Source organism: Carassius carassius, chromosome 28, assembly GCF_963082965.1.
Source record: "Carassius carassius chromosome 28, fCarCar2.1, whole genome shotgun sequence".
Taxonomy (NCBI): domain Eukaryota; kingdom Metazoa; phylum Chordata; class Actinopteri; order Cypriniformes; family Cyprinidae; genus Carassius; species Carassius carassius.
This window is the reverse complement of record NC_081782.1, coordinates 12474089-12490995: the sequence shown is the minus strand read 5'-3', so window position 1 is coordinate 12490995 and position 16907 is coordinate 12474089. Positions and strand designations below refer to the sequence as shown.

The following is a 16907-nucleotide window of genomic DNA, read 5'->3' as shown; positions in this document are numbered from 1 at the left end:
TTTAGTTACTTGTTTGAATATATGGACTATCCTAGTGCTAAAAAACAAAACTTTGTCATTACAGAAGACGAACCAGAAGAAATCTATTACCCAACACTGGTTACCCATTTGCCAATCTATTTCATTCTACTTCTGCTACAATGATGACAAAGCTGCTCTATTTCAAACTTGTTATTATTAATTAAATGTAGAGGTCTAAAGTGGCCCATGAACAAAATCTGTTATTCAGTTGTTGCCTTCAATTTACAGCCATAACGCTACAATTACATCAAGCTGGTAATTAGTTTCACTTGATAGGTCATCATTAATAAAACCAAAGAACATTTTTCATTACACCATTAACAATGCCATTACACAGCAACTCGTTTGTAGTGGTTAAAATACAGACACCATTATGCTCTTATTTACTGCAGACATACAGAAATGTGTAGTCATGACTTTTATTTTGAAACAATTCCGGGCTGTCATAGAAACTCCACCCTTTTTTGTTAAAGCGTTAGCAGGAAGTTCCTACTAAAAATACCTCGACGTCAGGCTAAAGAAAGGACCTGACTCCAGGCGGACCAATTTTAGGATTTCATGTGTACGTCAAGGTGCCTTCGGAAACATGTCGGTACAGAGGAGAAGCACTCTGTGTTCATCGCATAAACTCTCGCTCTTGGTTTTAGCTCTGCTTGTTGTGTTTATCAGCTCCATCAGCTCAGTTCCTCTTGGCGAGCTGGAGCCAGAGACTTACAGCAAATACTACAATTACGATCAACTCACTGACCTTCTCAAAAGTCTCGCCCAGAAGCACGCAAACATCGCGAATCTGACCAGCATCGGCAGATCCGTCGAAAACAGGGAGCTTTGGGTGATGAGAATCACCAGGGAGCCCGCTGCTGACGGACCAGGAAAACCCAAATTCAAGTACGTGGGCAACATGCACGGAGACGAGACCGTGTCCCGGCAGGTTCTGATCTACCTGCTGGAGTATCTGCTGGAGAAGTACGGAGAGGATCCGAGGGTCACAGAGCTGCTCGACAGCACTGATATTTATATCATGCCCAGCATGAACCCCGATGGGTTTGAGAAGTCTAAGGAGGGGGATTGTATGGGTACGGGTGAGGGTCGGAATAATGCTAACAACGTCGACCTCAATAGAAGTTTCCCGGACCAATATGAAGATATACACTTGAATGCAGAAGAAATTCCTGAAGTCGCCGCTGTCATGAGTTGGATCCTGGAGAACAAGTGAGAGCATTCACAAACCGAGCCTAACCTTCTGACAGACCTTCCAGAAAATCCAGCTATCCATCTGAATAATTATATTGACAAAACTGTGCAATGACTGATACATTACTAAAACATTTGTTCATTGAAAAATAATAAAAATCCATCTATTCATTGTTAGTTTATATTTACAATTACAACTGGTGATTTGAAACAAATCAATGTAGTAATAAATGCTTTAGAAGTATTTTTTTAATTGTTCGTTAATGTTAACTAATGTTAACAAATGAAACTATATTGTGAAGTGTTGCTGTAATAATAACATTCATAATCTTTTTATGATTATTAGGTTATCCTAACAATTATCCTTGTTACAGTGTAACTAAACATTTAAGTTTAGAGTAATATTTATTAACTAAATGTACTTATATGGTTAGGATTAGGGTTTGTTTTAGGGTTACTGGCATGTAATTATGCATAATTAATTTTTTATTGTTATTATTATAGTAAATACATGTACCATGTAACAAGGATACCCTTAAAATAAAGTGTTATCATCATTATTACAATATTAGAATGAGAAGAATGTATATTCATGAAGACTAATCATTTCCATGGCTATTCCAGTTGGTTGTCATTACTGGATTAAGATTTCATAGAGATTACACAAAATACAAACAAACAAATAAATAATCAATATAATAATATAATATATAATATAATATAATACAAATATATTATATATAATATTTAACATAATAAAATCTAGTAAATAAATATCTATGAACTATGAACAAATAATTATGAACATTTTCATTAATATACATGTTTCTAATCCAGCTCTACAATATTTCATTTATCTAAATAATAATAATGATTTTAATATAATTTTTGCAAAATGCAATACTTTTAAAAAAATTCAGCTCTACCATAATTTTAACTTGTTCTTTCGTCTTATTATTACCTCTGTACGTGCAACGTCTAATGAAATCTTAATCAAAACAATGTAAAGTAGATGGGTTAGTTATAACATTTGTGATTTTTCTGGTTCTCTGTTCCAGATTCGTGCTCTCGGGGAATCTGCATGGTGGGACCGTGGTGGCCAGTTATCCTTTTGATGACTCTGCAGTCCATGATAACGAGGGCACCTATAGCAGATCGCCCGATGATGCTCTCTTCAGATACTTGGCCCGGGTTTACGCAGAGAATAACCCCGTTATGAAAACTGGGCAGCCGAAGTGTGAGGATAGCATAAATGAGACCTTCAAGGATGGCATCACAAATGGAGCAAAGTGGTACGATGTGGCAGGTTCGTTGGCAACATTTTATCCCTTAACCGTGCTTTAAATATCCCCCTTTTCCTCTGTTCTTCTGTTTATCTGAATTTCACCCATTGAGTTCCTAGCAATCATGCAAATTATCATAAGGGCTTCAAACTCTTTGTATCTATAGAGATGAAGATGTGCTTGTTGTATGAGCTTTATGAGTTATTAACTTCACTTCAGTGGTCTTGAAAAATTGCTGGTTTAAATGATTTATTATCTGTTTCCTCCTCCTTGGAAAACACAAGCAGGGTTTTTTTCCTCAATGAGCATGATCAGTTCAGTGGAACCGTTTTTTGGCTCCTCCCACATCCTTCTTTACTCAGGACATTCCTACACAGATTTCCGATTAGGAGGGATGGTCATGAGTTGCATTAATGTACAGCAAATATTGATATTAATAGTAGCCACATTATACTTTAAGAAAATTTAAAACGGGAGAATGCTGGAAATGAGATTGCTTTGTTTTTTGTTTTTTTGTGAATTTTCATTATATTCTCAAACAGTACTAGTTTGAAAGGCAATATTCTTTCAAGTAATCCAACACCTGGACTGTAAGCCTACTGTTCTGCTGTTCTCTGATTACTTTCCTTAGCAGTTTGTAACCTCAGTCTCTGAAGTCTTTATTCTCATCTCAACCATCACCGTCAAACAGCAGAAATCTGATCCTCAGTGTGCCTTGAAGCTTGCAGGTCAGATTCATGATGTACCTTATGACTTGCTCAACCAGTCTCATGGTGAATAAATCCCACCACTTGCATTTGGTTATAATTTTCTCAGCTTTTCTGAAGCTGTTGCATATTGTTTGTTTCTGTTCACAAAACGAGAACCTCCTGTGTGAGCACCTGATCTCTCCTGAATGTTGAGCACTGATGCACCAGTGACCATGTGGTGGCGGTGCCCTTTAAAACTGCCAGAAATTATGACATTACGGAATATGACAATCCCAAAATTAAAAATGTAGCCCTTTTACATGTGGAATTCCATTTAGCACATCATTTCCATGCAAATATCACCTGATCTTTACTTGTTTGTCATATGATGCGTGTTGACCTTATAACATGTAACCGGTATCTTTGACATGGAGATCATAAGATCAGTGTTATTTTAGTATTGATTATATATCATTATAGTATTGATTAATATATAAATATTTAGAGTTTTCGTATTTTTATTTGTCTTTTGTAATTTTTCCTATTTATATATATATTTTTTCAGTTTTAGTGATTCAACTGAAACTTGTTTTATTTCAGTTCATTGGCAAGACTTTTGATTTTTTATTTAGCATTATTTAATATAATATTTTGTTTACATTTTAATACTAAAGTTTCTTCAAATATTATAAAATTATTAGTGTATATATATATATATAATTAATAATTAACAGTTTCAGTTTAAATGAACAATGACAAAACTGCAGAGTTATGTGAGTATATATAGAGCAAGCTTCTTCCTTGTAGTTTCCTTCTTTTTGTATTGTTTTCAGGCCTCAAAGCCTGTTCAGTGACCTGAATCCTATCTCTGAGGCTGTATCCAACACAGTTTGAAATCTACAGACCACCAGCTGCATGTTTAAAGTTAATATTCAATCATTTCATGACAATTCCATGTCTGTCTAGGGAGTCATTTTTATGTTCCCAGGGTTAAACCTTCAGGCATAGGACCCTGGCAACATTGAGTTGCTTTCTAAAGTCTGTTTTGGCTGGTCAGTAGCCCAGATTGAAGGATAGTTCTGTCAGTTTATTAAAACACTGCACACATTTCAATAAGAAAGTTTAACATTATCCTCTTCTTTTACATAACCACATACAAAGATCATGTGCTAAAACAGGATGTTTCTTCTGGGAATGATCACATATGTTTGCTTTCTGTGTAACAGTTGAGAGTCTGAATAACTGCTATTAAGGATGTGCTGACAAACAGAGGAAGTGACTTTCTGACTTCTTCTTTAAACACATGCTAGTCTGGTAGCATACAGTGTCACATATTATGGCGAGACAGGAAACATGGGACAGAGACATCTGACCTAATAAGCTCTCAATTAAAACAGTCAATTGTCTTTTTAGGAAAGATCTTTTTGCTCTAGACTGCATGGAGTAGCAGGGCCAACTAATCTTAAAATACAGTTTTAAGATTAAGCTAAAGAAACTGTTTTTTTTTTTTTGTAGTTATCATACTGAAAAATTAGCCTTGAAAGCTGTTTTGGACATTTTGGTCTGTCATCTAAATTCGCATGACTGGAAATAACTGCCCAAGGCGTTTCCGTGATTGCCAAGTGGACCGAACTTTTACTTTAAAATTACATTTCTTGAACACAGCCTTTTGACTTCGTTACTTTACTTTACTTTACTTTACTTTACTTTACTTTACTTTACTTTACTTTACTTTACTTTCAAGTGTTTAAGAACAAACACAGATCTGTGTATTGCATCTTGAGCTGGCATAAGTTGGCCTGGCGTTCAGCCAATTTGATTCAATTTTGATAGTTTGGTAGATGAATCTGTTTAAATCATCATGTATCTGCATTAAATGGAAGTTGTTTGAAGGGTTTCTGTAAGTGTTTTGGCATCTGAGAAAGCGTCATTAGGCAGACATGACCAATGCGTTTCCTAACCCATATCTGTCAGCTCTTTGTATTCTGAAATCAATCTTAAAATGGGTTAAGAGTTACTTTTTTAAAAGATCTAAAAGTAGGTTAGCTTGCATGGACAGTTTCCTACCCCCACATTTATTACATTGTCCTAACATAAGCAACTTGTCAAACATTCTTGAACTCACACCTTTTGAAAGACTCTTTGTATTAAGATGTTCCTCGTGTTTACATGCGCTTACAGTTTAAGCCGTGACAACCCCACTATGTCAATTCATCCCATGCCTTTGGTACACAGTTTGTCCTTACTTTCCATGCAGGGGGTATGCAGGATTTTAATTACCTGAAGGGGGGCTGTTTGGAAATCACTATGGAGCTCAGCTGCTGCAAGTACCCACCCTCAAGTCAACTCAAAACAGAATGGGACAACAATCGGGAGGCCCTGCTGGCCTACATGGAGAAGGTAGTAGAACTCTATGTGCAAGCAATGACATGCTTGACATGAGTTTTTAATGAGCCCTTGAAGAATGTCAGACTTGTCAGAGTTCCACCTTGTTGTTGTGTTTGTGTTCAGATTCATATCGGTGTGCGTGGCTTTGTCAGAGCAGCCAAGAATGATGCCCCTCTCGCAGATGCTGTGATAATGGTTGGAGGCATTAACCACAACGTGAGCACTTCACGCTTTGGTGACTACTATCGCCTGCTACTGCCCGGCACCTACAACATCACTGTTTTAGCCCCAGGGTACGTATGTTTTAGTGTAGTTTAATTCATTAGCAAATGACCCTTATGAACCATTTTTTTAATGAAACAAAAACATATGCCATGGCCAAAGTAGTCCGATTCAAAAAGAAATTACCCTAATGATTCATTTTTTTTAGTGAATCAAAAATATTTAGCGAAACCAGAAAGAGAAGGTCTTTTATGTGTAAGCAAAGACATTATAACTGTAATCTACCCAAAAGAGTTGAATCAAGTGCTGGGGAATCGGAATCAAATGAGAAAATCCGTATCAGTACTCAGTCTATACCAGCGGTTCTTAATTCCAGTCCTTGCGCCCCACTGCTTTGCACATTTTGGACGTTTCTCTTATTGCTTTAGATGTTTGTTCCATTCGAACATAAGTGCCCTGCGAAGTGAACATCACAGGATATTCCGCCATGATTCCAGTTCGAAGTGAACGTATATGTTCCCTTCAAAGTGCATTGAAGTGTGCGAGACGTGAATTTAAATTGTATTGATTTACAGAGGTATATGATGTCACACTTGTCTGTGTGTGCAGACGGACGTTGTGCAACGCAAATCTGTGAATGAATGTTCTGAAGCGAAGTAAACTTCAACAGATTTCCCCTGCTCAGAGAGTAGGGAGCAATAAACACTGTCGAAACCATGTCAATAGGAACACAGTTCATGCACGTAGCTCACTTCTAACAAGCGGATTATCTGAATCCGGTGTGTTAAAAAAGAGAGACATAAAATATGTGCAGAGCATTGGGGCGCGAGGACTGGAATTGTGAACCGCTGGTCTATACCCATACTAGTTGCTCTGAGACTTATGTTTCACATTTAAGTTTCCCTTCTGTGTTTCATGTCGATCTTTTCATTCATGCAGCTACATTCCCATGTCCGTGGCTGGAGTGGAGGTGACTGAGGGAAAAGCAGCTGTTCTGAACATCACCCTTGAAGCTGAGAATGATGAGAATCCAGCAACCCCCTCAATCCCAGAGTCCCCCACTGAAACCTCAGTGAACAGCGCCAGCACAGACAGCAGCAGCACCAGTGTCAACGCAGCAGCAGATGAAGAGAAGGACTCCAGGGTTACAGTCCAGCCTCAGGACTTCCGCCATCACCACTACAACGACATGGAGCTGTTCCTGCAGAAGTTCAGCTCGGAGTACAGCTCCATCACACGGCTGTATTCCATCGGGAAGTCTGTGCAGGAACGTTCCCTCTGGGTCATGGAGATCTCCAACAATCCTGGTGTCCACGAGTTTGGTACTTCCCACCCTGTGTAAAGATCCTACATTTTTAAAAGTCAAGCAGTTGTTAAAGTGAACTAATTCGGACGTTCCTCACCAGGTGAACCGGAGTTTAAGTATATTGGTAACATGCATGGCAACGAGGTGGTTGGTCGGGAGCTGCTCCTCAACCTTATCGAGTACCTTTGTCGCAACTATGGCACTGACCCTGAGATCACCCAGCTCATCAACTCCACACGGATCCACATCATGCCTTCAATGAACCCAGACGGATATGAAGTGTCCCAGGAGGGTATGGCCTCGCCAACTCTAAAAACAGCTCATTATACACATTTTCTGTATTATGAAATTACTGTTCTGTATTATTGTATTACTTGCTGTTAAATGCATCTCTCTTCGTTCAACGTTCCATTTTGTACTAATATTATAATATCACTTGTGACCGAAATAGCCAGTTCTATTAACTATATTGAATGTTTGGAATATGTTATATAATAATTCATGTATTATTATTATTATTGTTCTTGTTATTATTTATTTAAAATATTATATGTAATGTTGCTACCATAATAATTATTATTATTATTATTAAAATAAGTATTCTCGGTAATCATATTATTATTATTATTATAATATTATAATAAAAACAATATTATTAATAATAATAATATTACATTATTTTTCTGTCAGTGTTGGAGCAATGTTAAAACTACAAGAACATAATTCCAACATCTATTATCATTATTATTGTTAATAATAATACGAAAAAGAATACTATATTGTATGAATGTCAGTATTAATATAATTACATTTTAAATTTAATATCAATATTGATTTTAATACATTATTATTATTATTATTATTATTGTTTATTTTTCTGTTTATGTGGAACCAACATTATAACTAAAAATACATTGATGCTGCTGATGATGATAATAATTTTAAACTAATAATATAATAAAAATATTTTTTATTTATTATTAGTATTATCATCAATAATACTACTAATACATTATTATTATTATTATTATTATTATTTTCTACCTGTGTGTGTGGGAACAACATTATAACTTTGTGAATCTAGTGTAAGGAAGACACTGTTTTTTCTGCAGGAGATGTCCATGGAGTCCAGGGACGTAACAACACTAACAACTATGACCTGAACCGAAACTTTCCTGACCGGTTCAACTTTGTCACGGATCCCAGACAGCCAGAGACCCTTGCTGTTATGAACTGGGCCAAAAGCTACCCGTTTGTGTTGTCTGCCAACCTTCATGGAGGTACATCCTAATCTATAAAAGTTCTGTTTGATTGGGAGGATGCTAAACACAGACAGATAACCTCTCTATCTCTTTCAGGCGCTTTGGTGGTGAATTATCCATTTGACGACAATCCGGACAATGTTAGCAGATACAGCAAGTCCTCAGATGATGATGTATTCAGGATGGTGGCTCTTGCTTACTCACAGGTGCATATCTGGCTTTCTGTTTTCTGTAGTAACAAATGATGTTAAGTAGTATATTTAATAATTAAAAGCTAAAGCGATAGCCAGTAAAACCTTCTCTGTTTTTCTTTTTCAGGAAAACTCTCAAATGTATGATGGTCGCTCATGTAAGGGAATGGATTCGTACCAAGAATATTTTCAAGATGGCATCACCAATGGAGCTGAATGGTACAATGTCCATGGTGAGCACCAAGTTTGTGAAAAAAATTACGAATAACTAAAAAAGGAAACTTGGAAGCAACAGATGCCTGCAGACTGCATACTTTAATTTTGTTAAAGGAGCTATGTGGAGGTTCTTACTTAAAAAAAATCTTTAAGATAGAGTTTTCATTTGTACATGTATGAGCCAACCATGATGTAAAAAAAAGAATGACACCTTGACTGTCCACCACGGTTGCCTCTATCAGCCTGTAGGCTCAATTGTGTGTGGAGGAGTCGGCCCGACTTGGCGCGACAATTCACAAAATGTGACATCATGCGCGTTCTCGTCTACTTGGGCTTACAGCCGTACGGCACACCAGCCATTATAGTAAGCAGCGGCAATAGTGTTTTCAAATGGACTCTGCGGATGGAAAGAAGCGACCAGCCTCCAGCACAATTCAGACACCCACGGACACTCCTCGTAAGTAAAAAAAAAAAGAGCGTGCGCACTGAGAACGAGCATGAGACTGGCTGCAGTTCCTCTAACGGCCACTGGTGTCAGTAACGGTTAGAAATTTCAGAACCTACGCAATGCTCCTTTAATATTGTCATCACAAAATTATATCCTGACAAAAAAGGTGTATAAAATGTAAAAGTAAATATAAGTGCACTATGTGCTTTTTCCTCAGGAGGGATGCAGGACTGGAACTACATCAACACTAACTGCTTTGAGGTGACCATTGAACTGGGATGTTGCAAATACCCACCCGCAGCAGATCTACCCAAGTACTGGGAACAAAACCGCAGATCACTTCTACAGCTCATCCATCAGGTAAGAATGTCTGGCTGTTTCTTTAGCATTTTTTTTCACCTCTGTCCTGCTACTCACTGTATACAATATGGTTTTTGGGCATTCAGGTACACCGGGGAGTAAAAGGAGTGGTAATCGACAGCAATGATGGATCTGGCATCCCCAATGCTACAGTCACTGTGGACACGATTAATCACCCCGTCACATCCAGTGTTGCAGGGGACTACTGGCGCTTACTCGTCCCAGGAAAATACCATCTGACGGCTTCTGCCCAAGGGTATTTTTGTGAATTCTTCAGTGTGAATTGAACAGTGGCACCAAACTAATTTTTAAAAATAAGAATTTTTTCAAACATACGGAAGCTCACAAAGGCCCATAAATGAGTTGTGGTGAACTTTTTTTTTTTTTAGGGATATGTTGATATAAAGATAATTTAAATAAACAAACATTGTATTATCTTTTTTTATTTTTTATATTTTACAATTTACAATATATTGTTATATATTAATATATATATATATATATATATATATATATATATATATATATATATATATTCTTAATTGTATTTATTTTACTATTTTTATTAATTAATTTACTTTATTTTTACAACCCTATGGAGTAATTCAGGGCCGTGGATTTAATATTTTTTATTATGTGATTTTTTAAAACTTTTTATTATTCTATATTTTTATATACAAGTAATTTAAAGAAATAATCATTGTATTATCATATAAATGCATAAATGTATTATTATTATTATTATTATTTATTATTAAATTTATACAAATAGGTATATATATATATAAATAATCTATATATATATATAGTAAAAATTTTTACAACCCTAAAGAGAAATGTAGAACCTTGGACATTTATTTAGATTTTCCTTTGTGCATAAGAAATTTCTCACACATTCTCGTCCATCTTTTCAGCTACTCCTCAGTTAGCACCTTTGTCAACGTGCCTAAGGAAGGAGTGGAGATTGTTAATTTCACATTGAACCGGATTCACAGTTACACCAATGGGCAGACAACAGAAGACACCATGCCAGTTCTCGATCCCAGTGTGAAGGAGTTCCAGAGCCTCATCAAGCAGCTGTCAGGAGAATCTGGTCTGGACAAGCTGATCAAGGACACTCCCAGCCAGAGTAGTTTCCGCTATCGACGCTACAGTGAGATTTCCGAGTTCCTGCGCGGCCTCACCCTGAACTTCCCAGAGATTACCTCACTCCAAAGGTATGGTACTCACTCACATAAGTTAGACTCAGTGTATGCAAACTGATCAAGAGGGACTTTAAACACAGAAGTTCTCTGGAGAGATGTTATTCACACATGTGTGCCATGCCTTTCCCTCAGAGAACACTGTTAAAATTAACAAAAGTATGAGCCAATTTATCTGATCTCTGCAGACAAGCCTGAACCGAATCCTATGTGTTTCTGTGACAGTAAACCCCGGAGGGCAAAGGATCTTTCGGAATGACAGAGATTAATACCTCTGCATTAAGTTACTGTGTCAACTGTATTATTTGTCTCGCTGTAGCTTAGTCCCAAAAGTTATTTTTGGAAATTATAGCTTGTGCTGAACCAAGTTTAAGGTCACCACGTTTAAATGACCAGAGATGGAAATGCGGTACTATTCAGATTTAAGATAACGATTTTTTTCTTCTTCTTTTTCAAAGAAATTAATATGTTGATTCGGCAAAAGGATGTATTAAATCAATCAAAAGTGAAGTAAAGACTTTTATAATGTTACAATAAAATAAAAAGATTTCAAATAAACGGTGCACTTTTGAACTTTCATCAAAAATCCTGAAAACAAATTATCATGGTTCCCACAAAATATTAAGCAGCACAACTATTGCAGTAACATGCTATTTATTGTTCTCCCTTATGAAGTCTTGGTCAGAGTGTGGAGTTCAGAACTATCTGGGCTCTGGAGATCTCCAACAACCCTAAAGTCCAAGAACCGTCTGAGCCCAAGATCCGGTTTGTGGCAGGTATTCATGGTAACGCCCCTGTGGGTACAGAGCTGCTTCTGGAGTTTGCTGCCAGTCTCTGTATTAACTACGGAAAGAATGCAGCCATCACAAGGGTGAGTTGATTTTCTTGTGAAAAAGTGACACACAGTATGAGTATTACAGGATGATCAGGTCATGGTACATGTGTCTTTTTGCTGAGAAATCTTTGCTGATTTCTATAAAGTAATACCACCAATAACTTGTATTGTTAGTAATATTTTGAAATAAACACTTATCAAGAAACTCAGGTACACTTGATTATTGTGTTTAATTGTGAATATCAAATATGATCCATCAGACTTTTAAGGAGCATTATTTGTTCATCTCTCAATCATTGTATTTCATTGCATCATACATTTTGACCCCACAGTTAAAAAAAACTACAGAGCTTTGATTATGAAAAATGTAAAAGATCATGTTATAAACATATTGTTGACAGATATAGAGAGAGCTGTTATTTTAATGCATTTAAGTAGTCTGTTCTCTATCTCAGTCTACAAACAAGGCAATTATATCAACAGCATTGGTTTCCTTGATGACCACAGGAAATTACTTTAAATACAGCCAAAATGCTCAAACATGTTTCTCACATGGTGTCTCTGCCCTGTCTTTAGCTCATCAATGAAACCAGAATTGTTATCCTGCCCAGCATCAACCCAGATGGGCGAGAGCTAGCAAAAGAGAAAGACTGCACCTCCAGTGCTGGCAAGACCAATATGCACGGCAAAGACCTTGACAATGACTTCTTCGGTATGATTGAGTTCAAATTTTAACTCACATTTCAATGACACGTGTGTCTATGGCAGTATTCTACTGCTTAGTCTACACAGGATGGCTGACCATTTACAGTATGTGTCTCCTGTAGGTAATGCATCTCAGCGTGCTGCTGAACCTCAGCCAGAGACACGTGCCGTTATGGATCTGATACAGGAAAGAGGCTTCACTCTCTCTGTGGCTCTGGATGGAGGCTCTGTTTTGGTCACCTACCCATATGACAAACCAGTGCAACCTGGTATGATTTGATTCATCCTCTGCTTTAGGAAATTACACCTTTATTGTATTTGTGTCTTGATTTGTTTTTGTTTTGTTCCTTGTTTCTCAATTTCAGTTGAAAATGCCGATACGATGAAATATTTGGCTACTGTGTATGCCAATCACCATCCTAAAATGCATTCGGGTGATACTGGATGTCCAAACAGCCAGTGTATGCCGTTTTCTTTCATTCATACTTCACATTTTTAAAACCACAGTTAATCTTTTCAGTAACAGGAAAAGTCTCAGCATGTGACATTTTGAAATCAAACTGCCTCTGCTCTGTTAAATTTATTTGTAGAGGAACCATTTTTAGGTTGATGTTATAAATGAATTTCTCTTTCTCACTGTCTCCCCCCAGCGGGCACCATCCCTAATGGTGTGCTTCGAGCAGCAGAATGGCACAGTCACATGGGCAGCATGAAGGTAGAATACATACTGTTAAGATTTTATTTGTAATTATTTAAAAGAAATCTCTTACATAAAGCCACATTTATTCAATAAAAATTACAGTAAAAACAGGAATATTTTGAAATAATATTAAAATTTCGTTATTTTCAATTTATTTATTTTTTTAATAAATGTTATTTCTGTTATGGCAAAGCTGCATTTTCAGCAGCCATTGCTTCAGTCTTCAGTGTCACACGATCTTTCAGAAATCATTTTGATATGCTGATTTGGAGCTCAAGAATTTTTTTTATCATTAATGTTGAAAATGTTTGTGCCGCTTAATATTTTTTTTCTGGTAAACAAAGTTATTTCTTATAAAATTAAATTTCTTTTATTGACCCCACACTTTTGAAGGGTAATGTAGTTTTGTTCAGATTTTGAAATCTTGAAATCTTACTCTGTTGGTTTCACTCTAATTTAACCTCCATTCCCCCAAACTGACAGATGAATGTTTGCAAATGTTTTTTTTTTGCATGTTTTTTTAACTGCTCTCTGCAGTACAATCAGAACAGACTTGAAGCCAGTTTTGGGCCATGACCAACTAATTCACAATCATTTATAAAATCTTAATTCCTTTTAATAATTTCTCTCTGATTTCTTTAATTTCTCTCTGATTGCTTCCTCTCCATGTTGTAGGACTTCAGTGTGGACTTTGGTCACTGTCCCGAGATCACTGTCTACACCAGCTGCTGCCTGTTCCCACAGGCTGAAATGCTGCCAACGCTATGGGCTGAGAACAGGAAGTCTCTTCTGAGCATGCTGGTTGAGGTCAGTACGTTGTCCTCTGTCTTTCTGTCTATCAAACTCCACTGCATCTCAGCTCTTCCTTTGCTGAAGCTGGTTCCTCTGTGCTAGGTGCACAAAGGGATTCGTGGAGTGGTCAAGGACAAGAAAGGTAAGCCCATCGTGGGTGCTATAATAGTACTGAATGGTGGTGTTCGAGTCTTCACCAGTGAGGGAGGTTATTTTCACGCACTTCTGGCCCCTGGTTTACACAACATCGAAGCGGTGGCTGACGGCTACCAGCAACAGTCCCAGAAGGTGAGTTTTGTTGTTGTTGTTGTTTGTTTATTTGTTTTAGGTTTGGTTAGATTTTTTGTTTGTTTGTTTGTTTGGTTGGCTTTGTTTAGGTTAGTTTTTTGTGTATTTGTTTGTTTTTGTTTTGTTTAGATTTATTTGAATACAGAATATTTTGTTAAATCAAACTGTATGATAATATAGAATGCAGTATAATAAATTTTTTACTGTGCCCTTAAGATGACATTGTCGGTTCACTTAATTTTGTCGTGGGCACGACATAATAATTTGTGGGAACTTGATAATATGTCGTGGCCACGAGATCATTTTGTCAAGGTACCGACATCCTTATGTCATGGCCTCCAGATGTTATGTTGAGGGAACAACATATTTTTCTCGTGGCCATGACATATTATCACGTTCCCACGAGTTATTATGTCGTGGCCATGACAAAACTAAGTGAACCGACCATGCCATCTTAGGGGCACCGTAATTTTTTCTTATTTTTCCATTTACAGTTAAAAACAGAATATTGAGTTGAGATGGAGATAATGAAATTTTCTTTTATATTATAAAAGTTATTTTTATTAAAAAAAAAATACAAATTAAAAATAGTCATTTTTTTTCCCCACTGTTCTTGTTGCTCTTTTTAGGTGTCTGTGTCACCGTTTGAAGCAGCAAGTTCGATTATCATTGAATTTGAAATGGAGAATGATATATTTGGCCTTCCAAGAGAATTAGTTGTGGCCAGCGCAGGTAGGCAGATCAAATCTCTAAAGTACTCCATATTGATTCTATTCGCAGTTCTAACCCACCATTCTGTTAAATGCTATATTAATATGCAAATATTAAATGGCTGATCTTTTTCATTATTCAATCCCTAGCTGCTGCAATGACAGCCTTGGTTGTGACAGCCTGCATCATCTGGTGCGTCTGTGCAGCCAAGTCAAACAGACAAAAAGATGGATTCCATCGGCTACTACAGCACCAGGATGACTATGACGATGAGGTCCGCTTAATGTCTATGGGCTCCAAAAAGTCTCTCCTGAGCCACGAATTTCAAGATGAGAGCGAAAGTGATGAGGATTCGCTTTACACCAACAAAGTTTGAGACCTTCCTTCTCCCTCTCCTTCCCCTGAGTCTGTCCACACTGCCTGCAGGACAAGTAGAGGGCCCTCAACCGCCAGCAGCGGTAATTTCCAATCTATTAAAACCTGAGAATCACCGTGGGATGCACTTTAATGCCTTGTTGAAATCGGGCGAGCGTTTTGCACCATAGCGTATGCAACTAACCACTGCTCTTAACCAGCCTGCTTAGTTATCTAAAGGAAACCGAACAGCTAGAATCCATCTCAACAGGATCATGAAACCTTGTGCCTTGTTAGATTAGAGGTTGCACGGTCGCTGCTGTTGTGAGGATGGTGATTTTATAGAGTAAATGGAACTTTGCTCCCCTTTTTTCTGTGGGCCTGGATCAAAGTCAGGAATCAATTTATCTGAGAATCTGGTCTGCTCATTGGCTTTGAGTTTAAGTTTATGAAAAACACACTGCTGTGTTTCGAGTTATTTGCAGTCATATAGCCAAACGTAGTGGCCCAGATATTTCACATTTTGCAGAGTTACCCGTCCAATCTCAAATGTAGATATTTCCATTAAGTAAGGTGACACATTAGATACATAGCAGACAAAAATGCTCATTCACTGCCTTCCCATTTCTTTGTTATTTTGACATTCAGGGATATGGTGAAACAATAATAACTTCACATGGATATCGTAGTGTTTAGTCAGTGTGTGGATTCATTTGTCTGAAAGTGCACTCTTGAAAAAGTTGTCAGCTTTGTTAATAAAAATAAATAAAATTATATTTATTTTACATCCATCCAGCAAGACATTAATTTTGCTCATCGGCTCTCAGGCTTCCCAAAAAAGACCAGAAATACTGTCAACTTCAGCTTCAATATCAATGTAGTTGACATGTTATTTATAATTCAGGAAACTAATTAAAAACATATAGTGTATATTTAGGCATCATCGTCTGATCAATATATTTGTATCCTGAATCTTCTCTTCTAAAAAACCTTTAAAACATTGGTGATCATTTGCAAACAAACATATAGTATATTACAAATGTTCAAATGCATTTAAGTATGTTTCCTCCATGACAGGAGGAGGCTTTGATTGTGTGACACATTGAGCAATCTAAAACCAGCAGAATACCTGCGAGGTCTTACTGTGAGCAGGCAGCCTCACTCTGTCGCTGTAATGAGTCAGCGAATCATTTTCTGTATCATTCTACCCTCTAGAAGTTACGTGTACCATTTGGATATAGAAGATGTAGACCGGTGGGTCATTGTTCATGCTTTTAAAAGAGAAAACTATTTCATATTTCACACCCTAATTCATATCATTGTGTGTCAGTCTGACCATTCATACAAGTCTAATGTTAGTAAGTGAAAAAATTCAGTTTCTATGAATTATTTGGTCATTGATCCTATTACCAACAAAATTTGAATCTAATTTGACTTGATATTGATTGTCATGCTTGAATGTAAATACCTGGGTGAGTTTGAACAAATATGTAACTTTTCTATGTATGTGCTGATCTTTCTTTTTTTTCTTTTTATACAAAAATGATTGAAGATATCGAATTCTTGCCAACTATATGTAAATTACACAAGTGCAATTTCTCTCAAGAGTGAAAGAACTGCACAAATAAACCTGTTTGTGTATTAAAGGAATGGTATGTAATGAGATGTAAATAAAAATTAAACTTTTTCTGAGCATTTGAAGAGTGTACTTTAATATGATCATGTTTTCAATGCAGTTGA

At 36.9% G+C, this 16907-nt stretch overlaps 1 protein-coding gene across 1 annotated transcript; it reads left to right on the top strand.

The window, feature by feature from the left end:
* The first annotated feature begins 489 nt into the window (after positions 1–489).
* On the top strand, positions 490–15326 carry LOC132107971 (carboxypeptidase D-like). Its single transcript, XM_059514354.1, has 21 exons — positions 490–1233; positions 2274–2521; positions 5445–5587; positions 5699–5868; positions 6737–7119; positions 7204–7395; positions 8216–8383; positions 8462–8571; positions 8684–8789; positions 9438–9580; positions 9667–9836; positions 10495–10797; positions 11458–11653; positions 12194–12329; positions 12445–12591; positions 12688–12783; positions 12973–13037; positions 13698–13829; positions 13917–14102; positions 14732–14834; positions 14963–15326. Exons 1-21 carry the CDS (start codon positions 608–610, stop codon positions 15187–15189), a joined length of 4050 nt encoding a protein of 1349 aa, XP_059370337.1. The 5' UTR covers positions 490–607; the 3' UTR covers positions 15190–15326.
* Positions 15327–16907: the final 1581 nt, after the last annotated feature.

Excerpts from the sequence above, each read along its gene's own strand:
- LOC132107971 (XM_059514354.1), top strand. The coding sequence starts at position 608 with ATGTCGGTACAGAGGAGAAGCACTCTGTGTTCATCGCATAAACTCTCG. Across the intron at positions 5,588-5,698 it reads TGCTGGCCTACATGGAGAAG|ATTCATATCGGTGTGCGTGG; the intron begins GTAGTAGAACTC and ends GTTTGTGTTCAG. Across the intron at positions 12,330-12,444 it reads CCTTGACAATGACTTCTTCG|GTAATGCATCTCAGCGTGCT; the intron begins GTATGATTGAGT and ends TGTCTCCTGTAG.